The sequence below is a fragment of the Myotis daubentonii genome, chromosome 7, assembly GCF_963259705.1.
Source record: "Myotis daubentonii chromosome 7, mMyoDau2.1, whole genome shotgun sequence".
NCBI classification, from domain to species: Eukaryota; Metazoa; Chordata; class Mammalia; order Chiroptera; family Vespertilionidae; genus Myotis; species Myotis daubentonii.
In genome coordinates, this window is record NC_081846.1 from 44,910,453 (window position 1) to 44,932,874 (window position 22,422).

Consider the following 22,422-nt stretch of genomic DNA (forward strand, 5'->3'; position numbering starts at 1 on the left):
TCAGCCCCTCGCCCAGACTGGCCAGGCACCCCAGTGGGGACCCCCACCCTGAAGGGTGTGTGACCAGCTGCAAACAGCCATGTGCTAATTGACTGCCCTGTCCTCAAAGATGGCAGCACCCACAGGCAATAAGGGGGGAATATGCTAATTGACTGCCTCACCCTCAAAAATGGTGGTGCCCACAGCCAATAAGGAGGGAATATGCTAATTGACTGTCACACCCTCAAAGAAGGCAGTGCCCACAGCCAATAAGGAGGGAATATGCTAATTGCTGCAATATCCTCAAAGATGGCGGTGCTCCCAGCCACAAGATGGCCAGCAGGGGAGGGCAGTTGTGGGTGATCAGGCCAGCAGGGCAGGACAGTTGGGGGCAACCATGCTGTCAGGGGAGGGCAGTTAGGGGCAACCAGGCCGGCAAGGAAGGACAGTTGGGGGCAACCAGGCCTTCAGGGGAGGGCAGTTGGGGGCGACCAGGCTGGCAGGGGAGCAGTTAGGCATCGATCAGACTGGCAGGGGTGTGGTTTCGGGGTGATCGGGCTGACAGGCAGGTGAGCGGTTGGGAGCCAGCAGTACCAGATTGTGAGAGGGATGTCTGACTGCTGGTTTAGGGATGTCTAAACTGGCAGTTGGACATTCCCTGAGGAGTCCCATGCCGGGGTCCTGCCCCAGCGGGTCCAGGGGTCCCCAAAGGTGTGGACGGAGTCGGCGAAGAAGGAATGACACAGAGACAGCGTTCAGTAGATCAGCAGCCTAGCCAGGATCTCTAGCCCAGATCTCCAGCCAAGTTCTGGTCTGGATCTCCAGAGAGGTTCTGCTCTGGATCTCCAGTGAAGTTCTTCTGTCTCTAGAGGACGTTCTGTGTAGGTTCTGTGCCTAGGCTCTGTCTCTCTTGGTCCTGTCTTCCAAGCCCTGTGTTCTAAGTTCTGTGTCTTTCTGTCTTCTGAATTCTGTCCTAAGCTCTGTCTCTTTCTGTCTTGTTACATCTGTATTTATACCAGTTGATTCAATCCCATCAATCTCTATTCCAAAGGTTAGGGCGTTTCTTATCTCCATTCCAGGGAGTAAAGATTATGTAGCTTAAGCATGATTGTTCGTAGTTAAAGTGATTAATTACCCGCCTGGCACTTAGTTAAGAGGTTTTATTCCCTCCCTAACTTCAGGGGAAAATCCCTACCTGGGGAAACAACCTTTCTCAGAGGTGACCTTGGTTAAAACACATAGTGCCAAGAAGGTGAGCAAACATATTAAGAAAAGTATGCCATATATGCCAGGTCCCTTGAAACAGCAAGCATGGACCGGCTCCCGGCAGTCCCAGATTGGAGAGGGTACGGGATGGGCTGAGAGAGGTCCCCCCCACCCCCGCCCCAGTGCACAAATTTCATGCACCCAGCCTCTAGTGAGTTGTAAGAAATAAGAGGATAGGTCCATGCTTTATGTCCTTGCATCATAGTATTCTCATCTCTAATATATGGAAGAAATAGACAGTAGTGAAAAGGGCTATAACTATTAAAGTGTTTCTCAAAGAGCCATTTTTTACTTTACTTATCTTTCTTTACCTCTAAACAGCATCTGACACAGTTGAATACTTCTTCCTTCTTAAACATCTTCTTACCCTTGTACCCAATGAAAGCATACTTCTACCTTTTCTCTGACTTTGTCATCCCTTCTTAGTCTCTTTTGCCAAGACTGCCTTCTCTATCAAATATCTAAGTGTTGGGGTGCTGTCACTACAAGATGTCATCCAGACCCATAACTTCAAATAAACATATCAGGTAACTCCTAATTTTATATCTACAGTCACGATCTTCTTTCCTACATCTAGTCTATCCTCAACAAAAACTTCTCATTTTCTCTACCCCTACATTTTCTGGTCATCTCTCATCTGCACTACTATAGTCACTTCCTAACTTAGTCTTTCTGTCATCACTCATGTCCCTTCCTTAGAGTCTGTTCTTTTTAAAGTGCCAAAGTGGTCTCTTTAAATTATAAATCTTATCTTATTACCCCTCCTCCCCTTTATTTAAAGCTTTCGAATCAATGGCTTCTCATTGCAACTAGAACAAAATCCAAACTCCCATGTCCTACAAACATATGTGAACTGCCTTAAACTCTATTTTCTATCCTCTGCTGTGGTTCACCCACACTGATTTTATTCCTATTTCTGAACATTTCAATATTGTTCCCATTTTAAAATTTTGTATTTACTTCTTAGAACCCTCTTTGTCAGTTCTTCACATTGCTGCCGTCCATATTCTGGCCATTCCGGTGTCAGCTCTGATGTCATCTCCTCAGAGGCCTCTCTGACTTTCTTAGCTAAAGTATTACACAGCAATATGCCCTCCTTCCCATCCCCCAGCACACACAAGCTCTATTGCATTACACTTTTTTACACAGAATAGTACCAAAATTTTTTTTAATCAGATAACATTCCACCACCAAAGTAACCATCCTATATAATAAAACCCTAATATGTAAATCAACCGAACAGTGGAACGACCAGTTGCTATGACGTGCACTGACCACCAGGGAGCAGATGCTCAACACAGATGCTCCCACAGGGTAGAGCACTGCTCAGCCAGAAGCCCAGCTCACGGCGAGGAGCGGGCCTAAGCCAGCAGGTGGACATCCCCTGAGTATGAGAGGGTGCAGGCTGGGCTGAGGGACGCCCCCCCTCAGTGCACAAATGTTGTGTACCAGCTCTCTAGTAGTTAATATTTTCCGCATTTCTTGATTTTACCCCAAAATTTATTTAAACAGGAAACTTTGGCTCTAATGTAAGTGGGAAATTAGTATTGCTTGCATATATATAAAAAATAGAGGAATATGCTAATTAACCGGGACTCCGAAACAGTTTGACTGGACAGGAGGTTGCACGCGCAGTGTCATGGGTGGGGCAGCAGGGGCCTCCGCACACCTGCGCTGGAGGAGAGCCTGATCAGTAGCAGCTGCAGCTGCTTCAAGGGCCCGAGAGGGAGGCAGGGCCAGACGGGAGGGTGGGCAGTGTGATTTCAAATCATGTGCTGGGCTCCTAGTATTGAAGAAAATAAAAATAAATACAGTGAAAACTACCTATTTATTACAGTTTTTAGTCTTTAGAAGCACAGAGGCTGAGGCCTGCTCTGTTCTTAAAAAGATAAACTTATAAACGTTAGCCATTAAAGACCAACAGCATCAAACTGAGACTTTCTTTGACATAGAAGGGCTGAAAGAGAATTGAAATGGAAATAACTTTCTCACCAGGCAATTCAGTATAATATAGTGTAATCTTCAAGGTAAATGAAGTTATCTTTACCAATACAGTGTTTTTCCCAAAGGAGAATTATGATAATAATTATTACAAATACATATTAATCCCCAAAATTATAATTGTTTTAGTAATGTGAAATTGAAATAAATAACTTTGGCCATAGAGTAGGGTAAAAATGATCTGCTGAACTAGCCAGAATTAGTGGGGGGGAAAACCCCCTATAAACTCACAAAGTTTATTTTAACCTATTCTAAAGAATTGACTAACATGAAATGTTATTACTCAAATTTAATGTTTGAGTGCATTACTATGGAATTTCTTCTAAATTACTAATTTCTGCTTCTTAAAAAGTTAGTATATGCTCCAGTTACTTGAAATAATTCTATATGTTGGGCTGTTTGCTTAGTACTTTACGTGTTATCTTGATTTAGTCATATCTATTCTCTGAGAAGTAGAAAGATCTTCATTTTAAAAATGTGAAAATGAGGTCCTTAGAGGTTCAGTGATTTGGCTAAAATTTTATGACCAGTAAGCCTGTCTGACTTTAAAGCCCTTTTTCTTAACCAATAAAGCTTATACTAAAACAAATAATAATAATAAGATGTGAAGGAATGCTATAATGTAAGTGTATGGTAAAGTTTGTTAATGACCCAGGAGTATGTCTTTGGAAATTTTATTCAATAATTTTTCAGTTCTAAGAAATGGTAAGTTGCCCAAATGGCCACCACATTTTCTATAAGCTTAGTTTTACACCTGTTTTAGGCCTCATTTCATAAAAAGGCAATTCAATTTTATTTTATTTTTTAAATATATTTTTATTGATTTCAGGGAGGAAGGGAGAGGAAAGGGGGGAGAGAGAGAGAAACATAAATGATGAGAGAGAATCATTGATTGGCTGCCTCCTGCACACCCTCTATTGGGGATCCAGCCCACAACCTAGGCATATGCCCTTGGCTGGAATTAAACCTAGGACCCTTCAGTCCACAGGCCAATGCTCTATCCACTGAGCCAAACTGGCTGGGGCAAGGCTATTCAATTTTAAAGGACAACTTTACTGTTCCCTTTACTTAATTTTTATCTTAATTTTTGGAAGTATTTATTATCAAGAAAAGCAGTTTGGAGTTACCTCAAAAATTAAAAATGGAATTGCCTTATGAGCTAGCAATTCCACTTCTGGGAATTTATCTGAAGCACTAATTTGAAAGAATATACGCACCCCTATGTTAATTGCAGCATTATTTACAACTAGAGGCCCAATGCACGAATTTGTGTACCAGTGGGATCCCTTGGCCTGGCCTGTGGGATCGGGCTGAAAATGCCTCTCCGACATCCCCCAAGGGTCCCGGATTGCAAGAGGGCACAGGCCAGGCCAAGGGATCCCACTGATGCATGATCGGGGGCCGGGGAGGGATGCGGGATGTTGGCCAGCTGTGGAGGGACTGTGGGAGGGTTCCAGGGTGTGTCCGGCCTGTCTCGCACAGTCCCAATGGGCCGAGCCCCAGCAGCAAGCTAACCTGGTCGGAGCGTCTGCCCCCTGGTGGTCAGTGCACGTCATAGTGACTGGTCGACCGGTTAACTGTCTGCCCCCTGGTGGTCAGTGTACATCATAGCAAGCAGTTGAGTGGCCTTAGCATATCATTAGCATATTACACTTTGGTTGATTGAACAATGACCAGATAACTGGACACTTAGCATATTAGGCTTTTATTATATAGGACTAGAAGCCCGATGCACGAAGATTCGTGCAAGAATAGGCCTTCCCCTGGCTGCTGGCTCCGCCTTTGCTCTGGCCGGAGCCGCCTTTCCACCTTCGCTCTGGCCTGGAGCCACCTTTCTGCCTTCGCGCGCTGCGCAAGCATCCCGGCCCGGGCGCCACCATCTTTGTTGCATCAGTTTGCATATTCCCTCCTTATTGGCTGTGGGCGCTGCCATCTTTGTTGTGAAGTGATGGTCAATTTGCATATTCTGTCTTTATTAGATAGGATAGCCAAGATTTGAAAGCAACCCAAGTGTCCATCCATAGATGAGTGGATAAAACAGGGAAATTTTACCCCTTGTGGAAGCATACATAGACCTGGAGAACATTGTGCTTAGTGAAATAAGCCAGTCAGAGAAAGACAAGTACCATATGATTGCAGTAATATGTGAAAATCTAAGCAACAAAATTAACTAACAAGCAAAATAGAGATAGACATAGCTAGAGAACTGACAGCTGTCAGAGCTGTGTGGTGGTGGTGGTGGAGGATTGAGCAAAAAAGAAAAAGAAAGAGAAAGAACTCATAGACATAGCAACAGTGGTGATTGTGGGGGTAGGGGAATGGATGGAAGTGGAGGAGGATATGGGGGGAAAATGGTAATGGAAAAAGTAAACTAATTTAAAAGCATTTCTTATAAAAAAAATTAAGTTCTTATAGTATGTTAGCACATATAAATGAATCCTATATAATAATGAGGTGATATGTAAATTGACCCCCACTCCACCATGCCGTCACAAGATGGCTGCGCCCACAGTGGAGGCAGGGTTCCCATAACACAAGATGGCTGTGCCCACAGTGGTGGTGGGGTTCCCATAACGAGCCGTAACTAGCAATCAGGGGCCTGAGGCTGCATGCCTCCAGGGCAGGGGACCTAAGGCTGCGCACCCCCGCTCCGTGGGGCTTGATAGGGGAACCTCAGGCCGTGCCTCCCCCCCCCCGCCTGGCGGGGCTTGAAGGGGGTCCTCAGCCCGCGCCTCCCGCCTGGCGGGGCTTGACGGAGGACCTGAGGCTGCGCCCCCTACCCAGCGGGCTTGACTGGGGTGTGGCCAGCTGGTTCTGGATCTCACCCAATGGGGTTGGGGCCAGCCGTGTCTGGGTCTTATGCGCTTTCTAGGTACATGCGGGTGGGCGGGGACTTGACTGTGGGTCCTGCGGCATGCCCCAGACTCTGACAGAAGATTTTCATATGCGTTTTACTAATTTTCTTTCATTCATCTCTGACACTTTTTATAGAGAAAAGGCAAATAGCAATATTAAAATATTTCCTCTAATTCCCTTTTAATGTGTATGAATTTCATACACAGGGCCACTAGTCTACACTAATAAAAGAGAAAAATGGTAATTGGCGTACAACGATACCCTTTTCATTGGCTAATCAGGGCTATATGCAAATTAACCGCCAACTAAGATTGGCAGTTAACTGTCAACAAGATGGCGGTTAATTTGCATATGTAGGCACAATGCAGGGAGGCGAAAGGGAAAGCAGGAAGAAGCCCCCTGCCACTGACAGTGATCAGAAACCCAGGGGGGAGCTAAGAGCTGGGGGGCAGGGCAAAGGCGGCCCTGGGGCCGCCTTTGCCCTGCCCCCCAGCCATGATCGGAGAATCAGGTGCCTTTTCCGGCCTGGCCAGTGATAGCAGGAAGTAGGGGTGGAGCCAGCGATGGGAGCTGGGCACGGTCGAAGCTGGCAGTCCCGGGAGCTAGGGGTCCCTTGCCTGGGCCTAAAGCAGAGCCCACGATCGCGGGGCCGCTGCAGCTGTGGGTCCCCGCTGCCCGAGCCGGACACCTAGGCCAGAGGCGTTAGGCCTGGGCAGGGGCGGAGCCTGCAACCGCGGGGAGCTGGGGGTCCCCTGCCCAGGCCTGACACCTCTGCCGGAGGCCTCAGGCCTGGTCAAGGGGCCGATCCGGTGATTGGTGATTGGAGGGTGATGAGGGTCAACTCCTCTGGCCGAGGCATCAGGCCTAGGCGGGGGGCTGAGCCGGGGATTGGGGGGATATGATGGTCCCCTTGCCCAGGCCTGAAGCCTGGGTCAGAGGCGTCAGGCTTGGGCGGGGGGTGGAGCAAGTTATCAGAGGGAGATGGGGGTCCCTGCCCAGGCATGATTCCGGGCCAGAGGCCTCAGGCCTGGGCGGGGGCCAGAGCCAGTGATCGGGGGGAGATGGGGGTCCCCTGTCCAAGCCTGACACCTCTGGCGGAGGCGTCAGGCCTGGGCAAGGGGCCGATCAGGCGATCGGAGGGTGATGGGGGGCTACGCCTCTGGCTGAGGCATTAGGCCTGGGCTGGGGGCAGAACCAGTGATGGGGGGAAATGAGGGTCCCCTGCCCAAGCCTGACACCTCTGTCAGACGCGTCAGGCCTGGGCAAGGGGCCGATCCTGCGATTGGAGGGTGATGGGGTCAATGCCTGAGGGCTCCCAGTATGTGAGAGGGGGCAGGCTGGGCTGAGGGACACTCCCCCCCCCCCCCCCCCCCCACACACACACACACACACACAGTGCACGAATTTCGTGCACCGGGCCCCTAGTATAATAATAATAATAATACTAACTTTCAGGCATAGGAACAAAAATGTAATCCATAATGTATAGGGTCTGTGATTTGAGTTTTTATTCTTATAGTAGGGGCAATGGATTAGTGATGATCCAGTCACAACTCCTTTCCTAACCTAATCCTTGGCAGACTCCAGGCAAGGTGCATTCTGGAGAATAATTTGAAGGTTGTAAGATAGACAAGTGATCCCCCCACCTTTATTCTAGGTTTTCTATTTGGATTAGTTCAGATTATCAGAGTGCTTTATTTTCTTTGCTTCCAGGAGAGTTGCGATTATTGTTTCTATCTGTTATCCACTTGTTTAAAATTGAGGGTTGTCATTAAGACATTGCCATTTAAAACCTGCTGATGCATTACTGTAGGGATGTTGTTGAGGACATCACTATATTTGCTCATTGGCCCCTAAATAAAGACAATAAAGACAACTATTTAGGTTATTTTTCATTTTGAGTGTCAGAAAAAGTTTAGCTATTTCTATAATTGAACTGACCCTGTTTCCTTTGTTGTTCAGACTGCCAGCAAGCTAACTTTTATTTTTATTTTCCTATTGTATTTTGCCATTTGTGTAATATGCCTCATATCATAACAAGCAATACATAATGCTGTCCTTCCAGGGAGACTTCTTTAATACTTTTAAAATAATTAAAAATTCACCTAAATCATGGTCTGTCTCATATGTTTACTAATAAGACATAATGCACCTTCTTCTCATTTCTTGCTAATATTGTTCATTTGAATTTGGCACTATATAATAAAACATCAGTTGTATGTCAAGAAAACTTAAGTATTATTTTAAATACTTATGTTTTAACTGCAGTAATATGTATATGCTTTATTATTAATGAATTCCACATTGAGATACAAAGAGCTTAATTATTTTTAATTTGAAGAAATTATGTTTTAAAACTTTTTGTAATCTGTAATGAGAATATTTTGGTCTTTGGTATATAGAATGATCTGTAGTCACTATTTCTCCATCAAACTCAAACCATCTTTTGATTCCTATGGTACCTCTGTGTAAAATAATGATACTTTATGTTTGAAAACATCTCATTTTGGGAACATAATCTAATTGGTAATTTTAATTAATTTAATTAACAATTAATTTATTTATGAATTTATTTATTGTTTATGGGTATGTCATTGCTTTCTATTTGTAATATTTCTTAGTATTTGTTCATTTTTGCAATGCTGTTCTTTATCTGGTAATTTGAGTAAATCCCAGTTGAATTATGTTGCCACATTATGTCTTCAAAAGGGCATAAAGTCAGTACACATGCTTCAGTAATATCTGGTTGTTTTACCCTTATGTTTCCAGTTGGCAATTTGAAATTATGGCTTCAACTGCACTTTAAATATGTGATAATAGCATGTGTTTCTAATAAGGGCCAGCACCATTTTGTTCAGAGAGTGTGAATGGTTGTCACTCATATATGACAAATGCACCTTCATCTGCTTCTTTGATAGCCCCCTAAAAACCATACCCTCAAATCAGGCCGATGAAATTAGCTGCTGTGTAAATTGTGTGTCTGAGTGGTTCATTATCTAATCACCGTCAGAACCACAGTGATAAAGTAGATTGAAGCAGGGAAGAGGTCTGCCAGATGATTTTGCCCCCCTCCCTCAAATCCGGTTTCCCTTGGAAACCCTAATAGTGTTAGAACTTCAGGCTCTCATGCCTGGAATTCAGTACCTTAATGTACCAAACCTGAAAATACCAGTAGTTCTGGAGCATAATTTTCTTTCTGTAAAGATCATAATTTTATTTGTTTCAGTCAGTTTTTGAAATGTTGAAGCTCTTGAATTACTGTTTTGTTGCTAGTGCCCTAAATATTACTAAATAGGAAAAGAAATGCTATATCTTACTTGCAAGAATTCAGATTAATTTGTATAATTATTAACCTTATAGGGGTTTTTATTCTAATAATAACCTTCTGGATTTTAAAAAGTTATTATTGAATTTCTTCCTTTTAATTGATTTTAGGTGCTTTTGAAGATGATGACATCACACATGTTGAAGGAAGTGTAGATCCTATTCGAGATATAGAAATAATACATGAAGAGCTTCAGCTTAAAGATGAAGAAATGATTGGGCCCATTATAGATAAACTAGAAAAAGTGGCTGTGAGAGGAGGGGATAAAAAACTAAAACCTGAATATGTAAGTAAAAATTTATAGCTTTAGATACTTAAGTTCATTTTTCTTGGTTAAAATTTTAAAATAGAGCACATAAAATATCTAATATCGGTATGGGATTTTAGAAAAGGATATTTTTTGTTAAAAAATTATTGAGAAACTTTATTTTCTTTTGGCAACAAAGTATTATGATGACAGGCTATTTAAGGTTTCATTTAAAAAAGTCATATTTAGCTGTAATCTTGAGTGTTTATGTGGTTGCTATGTATATCTTCAAAGTGTTAGTGATAGAGAAGTGTGGTCGTTGTAGTTATAACATTTTTGAAGAAATTATTGAAAATCACCTAGAAGGAAATACTGTGATAAAAGAGGCTTAGGAAGATAGAGTTATGAATGCTTTTCCCTTAAATGTTTTTATACTTTTATTTCATTGCTTTTATAAAAATAAACTTGGGGAAATGAACCCCAAAGTTAAAACTATTTATTAAATGAAGCAGACTATTCGAAAATGCAGGAACCAGGAATGTGATTAGACTTTATTGTAGTTCATTATTTGAGTTTATATCATATACTGCCAAAGCTAGGAATGGCTTATAAAATTTTCAAAATAAAAATGACAGTTTGCTTAATTTGATGTGGTAGTACCAATATGGGAGTCAGACTATGGTAGGACTACTTAAGGGCTCTTAGAGAAACAGTTATCATAGTAATTATTCTCAGCATAAGTGAGGGTTTTTTTGTGTTTTTTTTTTTTTTTTTTGACAAGGATACTCCTAGGCCAGTGGGAAGGATTGAGGTAGGGTCTCCTTTTTCTTAAATGGGGATGAGAAGCATGAGAATCCATATATATAAAAGGCTAATATGCAAAGTGTCCCCTCTGGAGTTCGACCAGAGTTTGATCACTCATTATGACATGCGTTGACCACCAGGGGGCGACACAGAGCGAAGGAAGGCCCTGGCTGGCAGCCGGAAGGCCCTGATCACCGGCCAAACCTAGGGACCCTACCCATGCATTAGTTTCATGCGCCAGGCCTCTAGTGTAAGCATAATTGACCAGGATTAATTGTAACACTGCATAAGATATTTTACTTTCTTGGCTTATAGTAATTATTTTAAGCAAATCATGTGTTTAATCATAGTACATTTGTAATATAGCACTTTGATCTCCTTGTAGGAAATGGTGTTACATTAGCCACTCTTAAACATTTATGAGTGAAATTCAGTTATAGCAGAGTAAAAGTGATTATTCTTAAGCAGAACATATTAGATTTCATTACAGATTGTTAGCTTGCCCCTTCCTTGTTAAAATTTGTGGGAAGTCCTTTTCCTGGAGTGTTTCAAATCAGGATCTAAGGATATAGGACTTTTTCTCTATTTTTCTCTTGGTAACAAGATTTGGAAGGAAGATATACTAAATATCGAGGTAATTTATGTAAGTGGGTATTTATAGAAGAACTGATTTATGGTAAAGGAAAATGCATTCATGAAAATTAAAAAAACTATTACTAATAATTGTATATTGTGAGCAGTTTTAAAAATTGCATGTTTTAAACATCCATAAGGTTTTAGGGAAAAATATTTCACTTCTTGTTTGATAATACATCATGTGAACAAATAGGTATGATCTGCTAGACAGAAATCTTGAGTCACTGAATCTCAGAAGAGTTACTGTATTTTATAATTGGGGACTTTTAGTTGTAAGGAACAGAGACTCAGCTCAGACTGTTTTAATAAATGAATTTTTATTTTTAAAACACAAGGTGAGAAGGGAAATGGAAATGCAAAAATATTCAAGAACAGGAAGTATGGTATAGTCAGGCCTTTTGGAGTTAGTTGAATTCTAAATCATCCCAGGACAGCACTGTGTGTTTCTCTGGCAGTGCTCTGCCATTCATATGCTGTTTTATATATTGCTTTTGTTCCTGATTTCTGCATCATTGTTACTTCTGCTTGCTTAGAGTTGGCTTATTTATCACGTCAAGGTGTGTGTGTGTGTGTGTGTGTGTGTGTGTGTGTTAACGAGACCACTCCATAGGTTAAGTGCCCACTAGTTCTGGCCAGGTGACTATGTGGACTGAGTCAGATTCCTTTAGGAGAATACTAGGAGTCAAGCACCATGTTAGATAATGTACTTAATATACTGTGTAAAATGAGCAGCTGTACAGTGTAAGTCCTCAGTGCTCAGTGTTATTTGAGGACAGCAGTTCAGAAGTGCAACACTGTTTAAGACTTCCAGGATAATACAAAAGAATGCATTGTTTTTGAGGCAAGTGTCACAAAAATTAGACTCATTTGAGGCCAGACTACTTTAGATCCATCTATGCATGTACATCCTAAGGGAAATTAACTCATATAAGAACTGATGCTATGGTGCATACACTAAAGGCATACTTTTCTGGATATTCCCTCCTGTCTACTTTTTCTTTGCCTATAGCCAGCCAAACACAGATGGAGAAAATTAAAAATAATATGTTAGTATCCCCATAAACTCATTATTACCTACCTTTTCTGTATTTTGAGCTGGAGGTCTTGCTGCCAGTTTTCTAATCTGAATGCGTTGTTGGCTGTGCTGTGTTAAAGTCACCCAGCCAGCACAGGTCAGCTCATCTGAGTGCCACCATCAGGTATTAGTGTAACGGGTTTAGCTAGAGGAAAGTATCAGGCTTGGAGGCTGTAATTATCACAGAATAAGAGTGAGTCACCTTGATAAAATGCCAAGTCTATCCATTTAGCCATCAAATTTTAGGATTACAGATGGTGGGCAGAGAATAGATGAAGTCCTTCCTTTACCCTCACCCTGTTAATACACCCTTATTTTTTTTCCTATTCTAAAGATGATATACTGGTTAAAAAACACACACAGCATTGTAGTTTTTAAAAAGAAGGCAGAAAAGGAGAGTCCTATGGAATCCAGTCTTCTAGAGATTTCTGTTGTTGACAATTTGATATGGCTCCTATCCAGTTTCATTATTTGAGTACATTTACTTATATTTATTATATACTAGATGCCCGGTGCATGAAATTCATGCATGGGGGAGGGGAGTCCCTCAGCCCGGCCTGCCCCCCCTCACAGTCTGGGAGCCCTCGTGGGCCTAAGCTGCAGTCTGGCCTCCCTCTGCAGGAGGTGACTGGCCGATCAGGTATATAGATACTTTCTGGAGGCAGCACAGACTCCTTCTTTATTACTTTCCTCTGTGGTTGGAGACCAGGTGACTAAAAGGTGGAGACAGAACTGTGGCCGGGCCTGGGGCTTTTGTAGGCAGCGGAAAGAGGGAAAGGGCTGGGGAAAGTGTAGACACGTTTCCTTCAGTTGTCCTCCCTTCCACTGGGCCCCTCCCTCCGTTTTTTCCTTCTCATGGTGGATGTTCGGGCCTCTGACTGACGGGAGCCCAGCAAAGGTGGTATTCAGCCCCCTCACTTCTCATCTGAATGTACAGCTGCCTCGCTTTCCAAGCAGGGCTGTTTTCAAGTGACTAAAGCGCTGGGAGTCCACAGCTCCTGGCCTCTCCCCTCTTGGTTTCCTGCTTGGGTTGCAAAGTTCCCAGAGACACCGAAGCAGCTCTGCCCCGGTAGTTCTGCACCGGCCCCTGCCCCGGCCCCACCAGGCACTCTTCCTGAGTCTCCAGGTTCACAGTCTGCGCTCCGGAAGGGCTTCTGGAGCCCATTCCCCCAGACAGGTAGGGCAGCGGGGCTAGAGCTGGAGGAAGATGGCAGAGTAACAATTGGTATGAACTGGCGCCTTTTCAGACAGACCTCCTAAGCTCATGCCGGCCCCTTCCTGGTGCTGGGAGGACCCCAGCTGAGGTCCCCTCCCTGTACCCAGTGCCAGTGCCCTCCTCCCTGTGCCACCCCTGGAGGAGCAGCTCGCCCACGACACTCTGGTCCCTGCCAGCCAGGCAGGCAGCGATGTAGGCAGTGCGGCCTAGGGTGCTGGCGGCTGCGAGCCTCCTCTCCCCGCCTGAAGCACGGGGCAGGGTCCATAGCTGGGCTGCGGAGGCAGGTGCGGGGCCTGGACAGGGCACCAGTGGGGCACTAGCAAGCTTGGCAGTCTCTGCACGCCCACTCCCGCTCCACCTCGCAGCCGCCCCTGGGAGCTGTGCATGAAGACGCTGCTGAGCCACTATCCGGCCCAGGACCTGCGGGGGCTGGGGTAGCCTCAGGCTCCCGCTGGACCTGTCAAAGCCGGACTTGGGCTTGGCTGGTCACTCCTCTGGAGCAGCCTCCGCCTCGGAGGCAGCTTGGTTAGCGCTGGGCAGCCCTGCACGGGCCTGCGCTGGGGGCGCAAGTCCCCGCCCCCATTCCCGCCTGGACGTGACTTGGACATCGTCATGGACAAATTAGCATATTACCTCTTTATGATATAGGATAGTTTCAAAACCACAAATGGAATCATATTATGTGTTCTGCCATAAATAGTAATATTTAATGTATATTGAGTATTTACTGTGGCAGCTACTTTACATGTATTTTCTCATTTAATTCTCATAATCACCATATTTTTAAATTGGGGTTATTACAAGTTTTATAGAAACAAGTAGCAGCCCCAAAGTTTCACAGCTAGAAAGTGGCAGAGCCAGGGCTTATACCCAAATCTGTTTGATGATAGAATCCATATTCTTAAACTTATTCCATTGTTCTGAACCTACTTTTTTCACTAAGCAATGTATTTTGGACATTTTCCCATGTGAATGTAATACAGATATATCTTGTCTTAATAGATAAAAACTGTTCTTAGAATATTTCATAATTTATTAGCAAATCTCCAATTTATGGGGTTTTAGGTTGTTTCTATCCTTTAAAAAATTGACTTGAGAGCAAGCGAGAGAGAGAAAAGCGTTGATTTGTTGTTCCACTTATTTTATACATCCATTGGTTGCTTCTTGTATGTGTTGTGACTGGCAATTGAACCCACAACCTTGACATATCAAGATGATACTCTAATGAGCTGAGCTACCCAGCCCAGGGCAAAGGTTGTCTCTAATCTATACTTCTCTTTTGGTGCTAGTATCACACTGTTCTAATTACTATAGCTTTGTGGTTTATTTTAATATATAGTAAAGCAGGACACAGTTTTCTCTCTAAACATTTTTATAGTCTCAAGCAAGTCATTCTTTCAGAATAATGATATATTCAGTTTGTAATGTTCTCCAACATCCCGATTGGGATTTAACTGAAATTATGTTAGATAAATGTAGAATTTTTATCTGCACAGTGTTAATCAGAATAGATGAAAATCGAGTGCAGGGTTTGGCTGAAGCAAGTTTTAGGTCAGTGTCTGAACCTCAGGTCTGGGAGTCCATGGACCTGGAACATTTACTTTATTGGCTATTGTTGCATTTGAGTATTGCCACAGAATCACTCACAGCATTTGTTCTTGATTTTTTGGATAATAAATCCCTTTTGAAAGCATTTGGAAGAAATGTGCTATCATCCTTCCAAGGCACATAAATAGAGAACTTTAAATACAGTTTTAGCCCTAGTTGGTTTGGCTCAATGGATAGAGCATTGGCCTGTGGACTGAAGGGTCCCAGGTTTGATTCCCGTCAAGGGGCACAAGCCCATGTTGTGGGCTCAATCCCCAGCAGGGGTGTATAGGAGGCAGCCAATCAATGATTCTCTCTCATCATTGATGTTTCTATCTCTCTCTCCCTCTCCTTTCCTCTCTGAACTCAATAAAAGATATATTTAAAAAATATAACTTCAGGGTGTGACCCCTGATAACTATAGATTACAGATGAATAATTTCTGCTGTAATGGAAACTGAAGAATATCAAAATAGAGAAGATTAATAATTACTCTTGAAAAGTCTAGTAAATAATGGTTATATTATTTTATGCAGAGAAAAATATTATTTTTGTGATACATGGATTGACAGATTGTACCCAAAAAGTAAGAATATCGAATTTCTCTGATGACTTTGGAATGAGAATGAAGACTTTGAATAACAACTTTGGGAATTGCTAGGCTAAACAAGGAGCAATTAGGAAGGCAGTAAGGAAGACAAAAAGGCCAAGTGATAGGACCGAACTTAAATTTTGCGTCACTTAGACCTGAATTTTAGTCTCAGCTATGCCACTTACTAGCTATGGGAATTTAGGCAAGTCACACATCCTCCCTGATGCTATTAACAACAATATAAAATGCATAAAACATAGAGCATTTATAAAGTGAAATACGAGGTTCTCGGTAAGAAGAGTCAAAGTAGAAGAGTAAGGTATCAGAGGTATGTTTGTATTAAGTTTCTTTGCAGTTAAAAGATAGTTCAACAAAAGCTAGATAATTCTTGTAGAATGTTAAGACTAGAAACCTGAATTGAGTTTTCACTGAGAAAGCCAGTATTGTTGGTAAGCTTCAGTTATTTGGAAAAAAGGACTACTGAACAATTGTTCATTTGTGGAAGATGTATACTTATCTGCTTTAAAGGAGTACCCAAAGAAATATAATGCCATTTTGTAGATCCCTAGCATTTAATCTTTCAACAATCATAATAACAATGGCCACAATTCACATTAACTGAGAACTTATTCTGTGCCAAAAATTGCACTAAACATCTTTTTTTTTTTTTTACCTATCAATAATACCTTTATTTTTTTTTCCTTCTTTTTTTTTTTTTATTGCTTAAAGTATTACAAAGGGTATTACATATGTGTCCATTTTTCCCCCCGCCCTAGACAGTCCCCTAGCCTCCCCTATCGCACTAAACATCTTATATGCATTATCTCTTTTGATCATCACAGCAACCCCCAGGAGGGTAGATAGTATCCTCATATGAATTTTATCAATGAAGTAATAGGTCACAGACTTGGTGAGTGGTAGACCTAGGATTTATTTCCACACTTATCATTAAGTTGTTAACTCTAGAAATAGTATACTCACAACACTGCAATGTAACCAAAAAGTTCAAATGATCAGGAATTTTTGCCTAATCTCCATCATGTACAGAATTTATTTTGAAAATGAGGAATTTGCTACAGTTATCAAAACAGTCATCCTATATCTGTATTTTTACATCACAATATTACTAAAGAAATACAAAACCCTAAAATAACTTCTGAGTTGTCAAGCATTAAAGTGTTTTATGTACTTATTGTATTCTAATTTGTTAAAAGTAAGTTAGGTATGTACTAGATTATTTTTTCAGTTAACGAAATTCACTGAACTGGAACCCTTTCTTGTTCTAACTATAATTTTATATATACAAGCATAAGAAAAAAAATTCAGTCAATCCATTAAGTATTATATACAAATAAGTCCAAATGTTGTGTGTGTTTTTTCATCTAATTAGACGTTTTTTAGATAAGGAACATAATATCTTTTAATTTCTTGCTAAAATTAAAATTAATTTTTACTTAAAGTAAGAAAAACAACGCATTGCAACTGTACCATATAATGATCACTTATGTAACAAAATCTTATCTGATCAATCTATGTTTTGTCTTTAGTAAAACTGACATCTTTTACTAATCTGTCTTTTCCTGGCTATTAAATATTTTGTGGGAATAATTAAGAGAGAACTGAGTACAAAATAAAATATCTTAAATTTTAAGGTATTTTTATTTTCAACTGTTCAAAGATGGTAACAAATTTTCTAAAAAGATTTCAATGTGGCTTTAATTAATACACTACTTGGGAACTTTAATTATGAGTTAATTCTCTTTAAAATTTGAGTGCTTCTAATTGATAATACAGTATTTAGGTGTAAGAGGTGGGGGGGGGGGGGTGCCAAAAAGCATTTCTATGTCTGAAGTGATGATCTAGTTAATTTAAAATGAGAGAGATATACTGGAATTCCTTCACTAGCATACAGCATTTATTGAATCCCATTCATTTTGTAAAAACGTTTATAGTTACAAAAGTATTTTACACTTTTTATATGATTAAAATTTAATTTCCTTCTTTATTTTTGGTTTGGCTTTCTTTTGTCTATTTTATTCTCTTTTCTTTCTTTAATTGAAAAAAAAAAACTAATGAAACCAAATATAAGATGGCACCACTGTTTCTTCTTTTGTATAATCTTGTTGCGTATCTCTACATAAGCTGTTCTGGCCACTCATCATAGTAACCAGCTGGGCCATTTCACCTGCTGGAGCCATTAAAGAGGACTCTCTCCCCCTAGATTAATCCCCTCCGACATTAGTTTTTTACACTGACAACTGGAGCAGGCATTCAGAATTTGCAGGTGGCCAGTGTGACGCACATAATTGCCTACAATTTTAGGCAATGAATAAAAATGGTCTACATTACTTGTCAAAGGTTGTATATGCAGTGCCAAGTGAGATCTATGGGAAGCCTTTTAGGGTTTAAAGAACAGTTAATAGCAAGGCTGCACAGGGCTTTTTTAATCATAATGCATTTGTAATATAGCACTTTGATCTTCTCCTTGTAGGAAATGGTGTTACATTAGCCACTTTTAAACATTTATGAGTGAAATTCAGTTATAGAAGAGTAAAAGTGATTATTCTTAAGCAGAGCATGTTAGATTTCATTAAAAGTTTTTAGCTTGCCCCTTCCTTGTTAAAATCTGTAGGAAGTCCTTTTCCTGGAGTGTTTCAAATCAGGATCTAAGGATATAGGACTTTTCCTTATTTTTTCTGTTGTTAACAGCAAGATTTGGAAGGAAGATGTACTAATATTGAGGTAATTTATAAAAGTGGATATTTATAGAAGAATAACTGATTTATAGTAAAGGAAAATGCATTGATGAAAATTATAAAAACTATTACTAATTATTGTGTATTACAAACAATTTTTAAAATTGCATGTTTTAAACATCCATAAATTATCTTTAACAACAACAAAAAACAGATGACTCTCAAATGCACTTCTTCTGGAAGAGCTAAGTTTGACCTTTCAGACCCTAGAGCCTTTTATTAACACCTGCCTGTAAGGGGAACCTTGCCACACGCAGCTTTTAGATTCAGAACCACAAAACTGATGAGGAAAGGCTTGAAGGGTTCAGTTTGTGTCACTTGCTGTTTGCCGTTTCCATTTCACAGATGATTAATCTTTCTGTGAAGAAAGGCCAGAGAAACAAAGCACATTGGGCTCTTCCTGCAGTTACTCCTTCTGAATGCACACTAGCTTGCTAACTAAAAGGCCTTTAGATTTCCAGCAGAGAGAGATGTTCTGAAAGTGAATGCAGCTGGTTGGAGGTCACCAGTGCAGGGCTCTTGCCATTGTGTAATGGAGGCTTTGGCAGGTTGGAGGGGGATTGTTGGAGTGGGGACAGGAGAAGTGGGCAGGGAGAAGGTGTTGGCAAAAAATTAATTCATATTAAAAAGGGCTATCAATAATAGATTCAAGTTCATCTATTTGTTTGGTTTTCTTTTTAAGAAAGAAATTATAATTCAGTCTCTCTCTAGTGTTCCCCCGACACACACAATTTCCTAGTAGTATGTTTATCTTGAAAGTGGCATCACTTGGTAATGTTGAAATATTACTGTCTTTAATAGTTGAATTGTCTTAAACATTTTAAGACCTTTACTAACTTTGCTAGTATTTCACATTTTATATATTAGTATTTTAATGCCATAATTGTTATTTAGTTTAAAATGAGATACTGAAAATAATTATCCGTGTGTCTTAGTTCCCCCTTTAATTTTAGTATTTTGTTGGATTTTAATCTAAATGCTTAGTATTCATCTTGTATTTACTATTTTTCTCAATTGTGTATAGGACATAATGTGCAAAGTCAAATCCTGGGTTATAGATCAAAAGAAACCTGTTCGCTTCTATCATGATTGGAATGACAAAGAGGTAAGTTATAAATATTATGCCATTTATTATTGCCGTTGCTTTGATTTCTTAGAGAACAAATTAGAGTTGTCATTATTTTATACTAATTATTATATCTAGTTACACTGTAGTTCTGTCAATGATTGCTTATTCCCAGGCTTGTTAATTCTTTTCCCCTGTTCCTGATATTTTATAATAATTAATCTTTTAGAAATAAGATTTATAAAAATGCAAAAGGCTACTTGTTTAAACAGTTAAATAGTTACTCAAGTTTTAAAAGGGGTTATTTTTCTGTTCTTCACTTTAGATTGAAGTGCTGAATAAATACTTATTTCTGACTTCAAAACCAATGGTGTACTTGGTTAATCTTTCTGAAAAAGATTACATTAGAAAGAAAAACAAATGGTAAGTTTTTCCTCCCAAGGTATCCAGACATATCTGTATACAAACACATACATATGTATATACTGCTATGTTGGATTTTAATTTTTTCCCTCTTATTAAAAAACTCAAAATGGATGAGAAAGCTTTGCCTGGGTTTAAATTCTGAGATAAATATTTTAGTTGATTTACACTGAGAGAACTTAAAAAAACAACAACTAAATTAGGTAATATTGAATCATACATATTTACTTTTCAAATTTAAATTTAATAGACATTATTTGTTTTCTTTGCAAAATGAGAATAAATGTAGTTGGAGCAATAAAATTTTTTAAGCTAGGAATTTCTAGCTGTGTTGATATGTGACTTTAAAATATCTACTTGGGATTACAGTTTGACATAAATTTTAAAATCCAGATTGAATGCTTTAAAAAAGTTGTTTTTAATTTAGAATAAAAACAACTGTGGGGCAGAGGGAAGACCAAATATCTGTTTCAAATACTTTAAAAGTGTGGCAAAGTTAAAAACTATGCATCCATGTATTGATTATAATTTTTGACATGCAACCAAAATGTACAAGGTTTCCTTTCATTCACTAATAACTTCAAAAAATCCATATTTTCATATAACATGTGGACATATACGCATTTGGCATAATATTTGCTTTGAATCGCCTCTCTGGACTCTCAGTATTTTATACTATTAAGTTATACAAACAAATCAAAACTGTCCACAGCAAAATATCTAAATTCCCCTAAAATATATTGTCTGTTTTTTCCTGTACTTCATTAAGTACTTAGATGCACATGGTTTCAATTTTCCATTAAAAATTCTCATTTCCATATGATATCAAAGAGTGAGAAGCTTTAAACTGAAAAATAAACATTCATAGACTGGAAGCCAAAACAATAATTAATGTCAGATGGTTAACTCCAATAAATCATTAGAATAAATTCTGTGAAATTGCTGCAACTAAAAATGCCCTGTTAATACTACTATAAGACATTTTGTGTTCCTGATAGAAAGTTGAATTTGACCTCTTTATTGGTAATATTCTAGAAAGCATAAACTTAACATGAACATTTCGTTCTCACTGGTCAGTGTCCTCCAATACATAAATTTAAAATAATCAGTTCCGTCTTGTTTCAAATTCTTATAAATTTGATGATTAGTGTGTTAAAAATTGTTACCTTTGGGAAAGAATTTTAAATTTATTACTTGACCTTAGTTAATAAATCTTCTCATTATGGTATAAATGATAAGGTTTCCTGAGGTTTCGTGAAACAATACTGACATCAAAGTATCCATGAAAAGGGATGAGTCAGTTTCCTTGCCCAAAGGGGCTTCTCACACCTGTATTTGGATGATTACAGGTAGAACTCCCTGGCTCTAATTGTATAGTAAATACTATTTCCCAGACCCTAATGGTAGACAGACTGCTTGGGAGACGCCAGTCTGTGATTTAGCTGTCGCCAGACACCCCATGTTTTTTGTGAGACCAGTTGTGATGATGATATGGTTATAGCCAATTGAAAAAGTAAACTAACTCCTGTCTAAAATGGCAAATTTTAATTTATAAAAATGTAGAGGTATGGATGATACTATTTATAAAACCAAATTTTAGATTTTATGTATAGTTAATGATCTGATTTGGGTTGTGTGTAAGTTTGGGGGGTTGGGGGGGGGTCAGCTCTTGTGGAAGTTAGTGTAATTGTAGCTGAAAGATCAAAGACTGGGTAACTGAGTGATGTTCCAGAAGAGAATTTACCACATAGCCATTTTCTGTACAGTTTCTGCCGCCTGCTGTTCCTATTTTCCCTCAAGCTAGCCATTGACTACCCCCTGTGCATCCCTGCTCGTAAAAAATGATTGAGGAAGTATTTGTCATGTATTTATGAGTGGGAAACATTGTGTGATAGGGAATGGCATCTACTGGAGCCAGAAAGATTGCCATTTGCCTTTCATTCACCCACTCTGCTACAGCTTTAAATCCTCTGTTTATGCAACATAGCCTTTGTATTAAAGTGCAGAATAAATTTTTATTATGAAGGATATGAACACTAGGATTTCATCATTTATAACACTGCAAGCAGATGTACATAGTTAAAATACATTTTCACTACTAAATCCTTTTAATTTTTGCTAGCATCTTGTGTGTTTTTTTTATAATGTTTATATCTAAGCTTCACTTGCATTAGCTGCTCCCTTAGCAATTTCCTTTCTTAGCAAAAGAAAAGGTTTTGCTTTTTAAGATTATTATGTAATGCTACTGAAGCAAATTAAGACTGATGCAGGAAGCAGCAATAAGTATTTTCCTGGGTCTTTTAAGTCTAGAAAACTATTTCAAATGCTCAGGAAAGAGGAGATGGGGTTTGTGATTTTTGCCACCAGAGAAAGACTAAAACTGTATTTTAGTGTGTTCAGAAGTGATGAACAATTTAATTACTAAAGTTCACTTTAAATTTAAATGGAATGTTATTTTTCAATCCTAGAAAAGAGGGACACATTTTGAAAGATAAAATCTATTGTGTTAGTGAGTAGGTGTACTGACCCTTTGAAAGATGTAAAAACTGGAATGGCTCCAAGCATCTATTCTCTGGTTTTAACATTGTTGAAT

General features: G+C 39.9%; 1 protein-coding gene across 3 annotated transcripts in view; it reads left to right on the forward strand.

The window, feature by feature from the left end:
• The window catches only part of OLA1 (Obg like ATPase 1), a 170,122-nt gene that overhangs the window by 98,580 nt on the left and 49,120 nt on the right, over positions 1–22,422 (forward strand). For all 3 annotated transcript variants that reach the window (XM_059704041.1, XM_059704042.1, XM_059704043.1), the window contains exons 5-7: positions 9,538–9,713; positions 19,365–19,445; positions 19,732–19,829. In XM_059704041.1, coding sequence (XP_059560024.1) covers positions 9,538–9,713; positions 19,365–19,445; positions 19,732–19,829 — 355 coding nt within the window. The remainder of the gene's footprint in view (positions 1–9,537; positions 9,714–19,364; positions 19,446–19,731; positions 19,830–22,422) is intronic.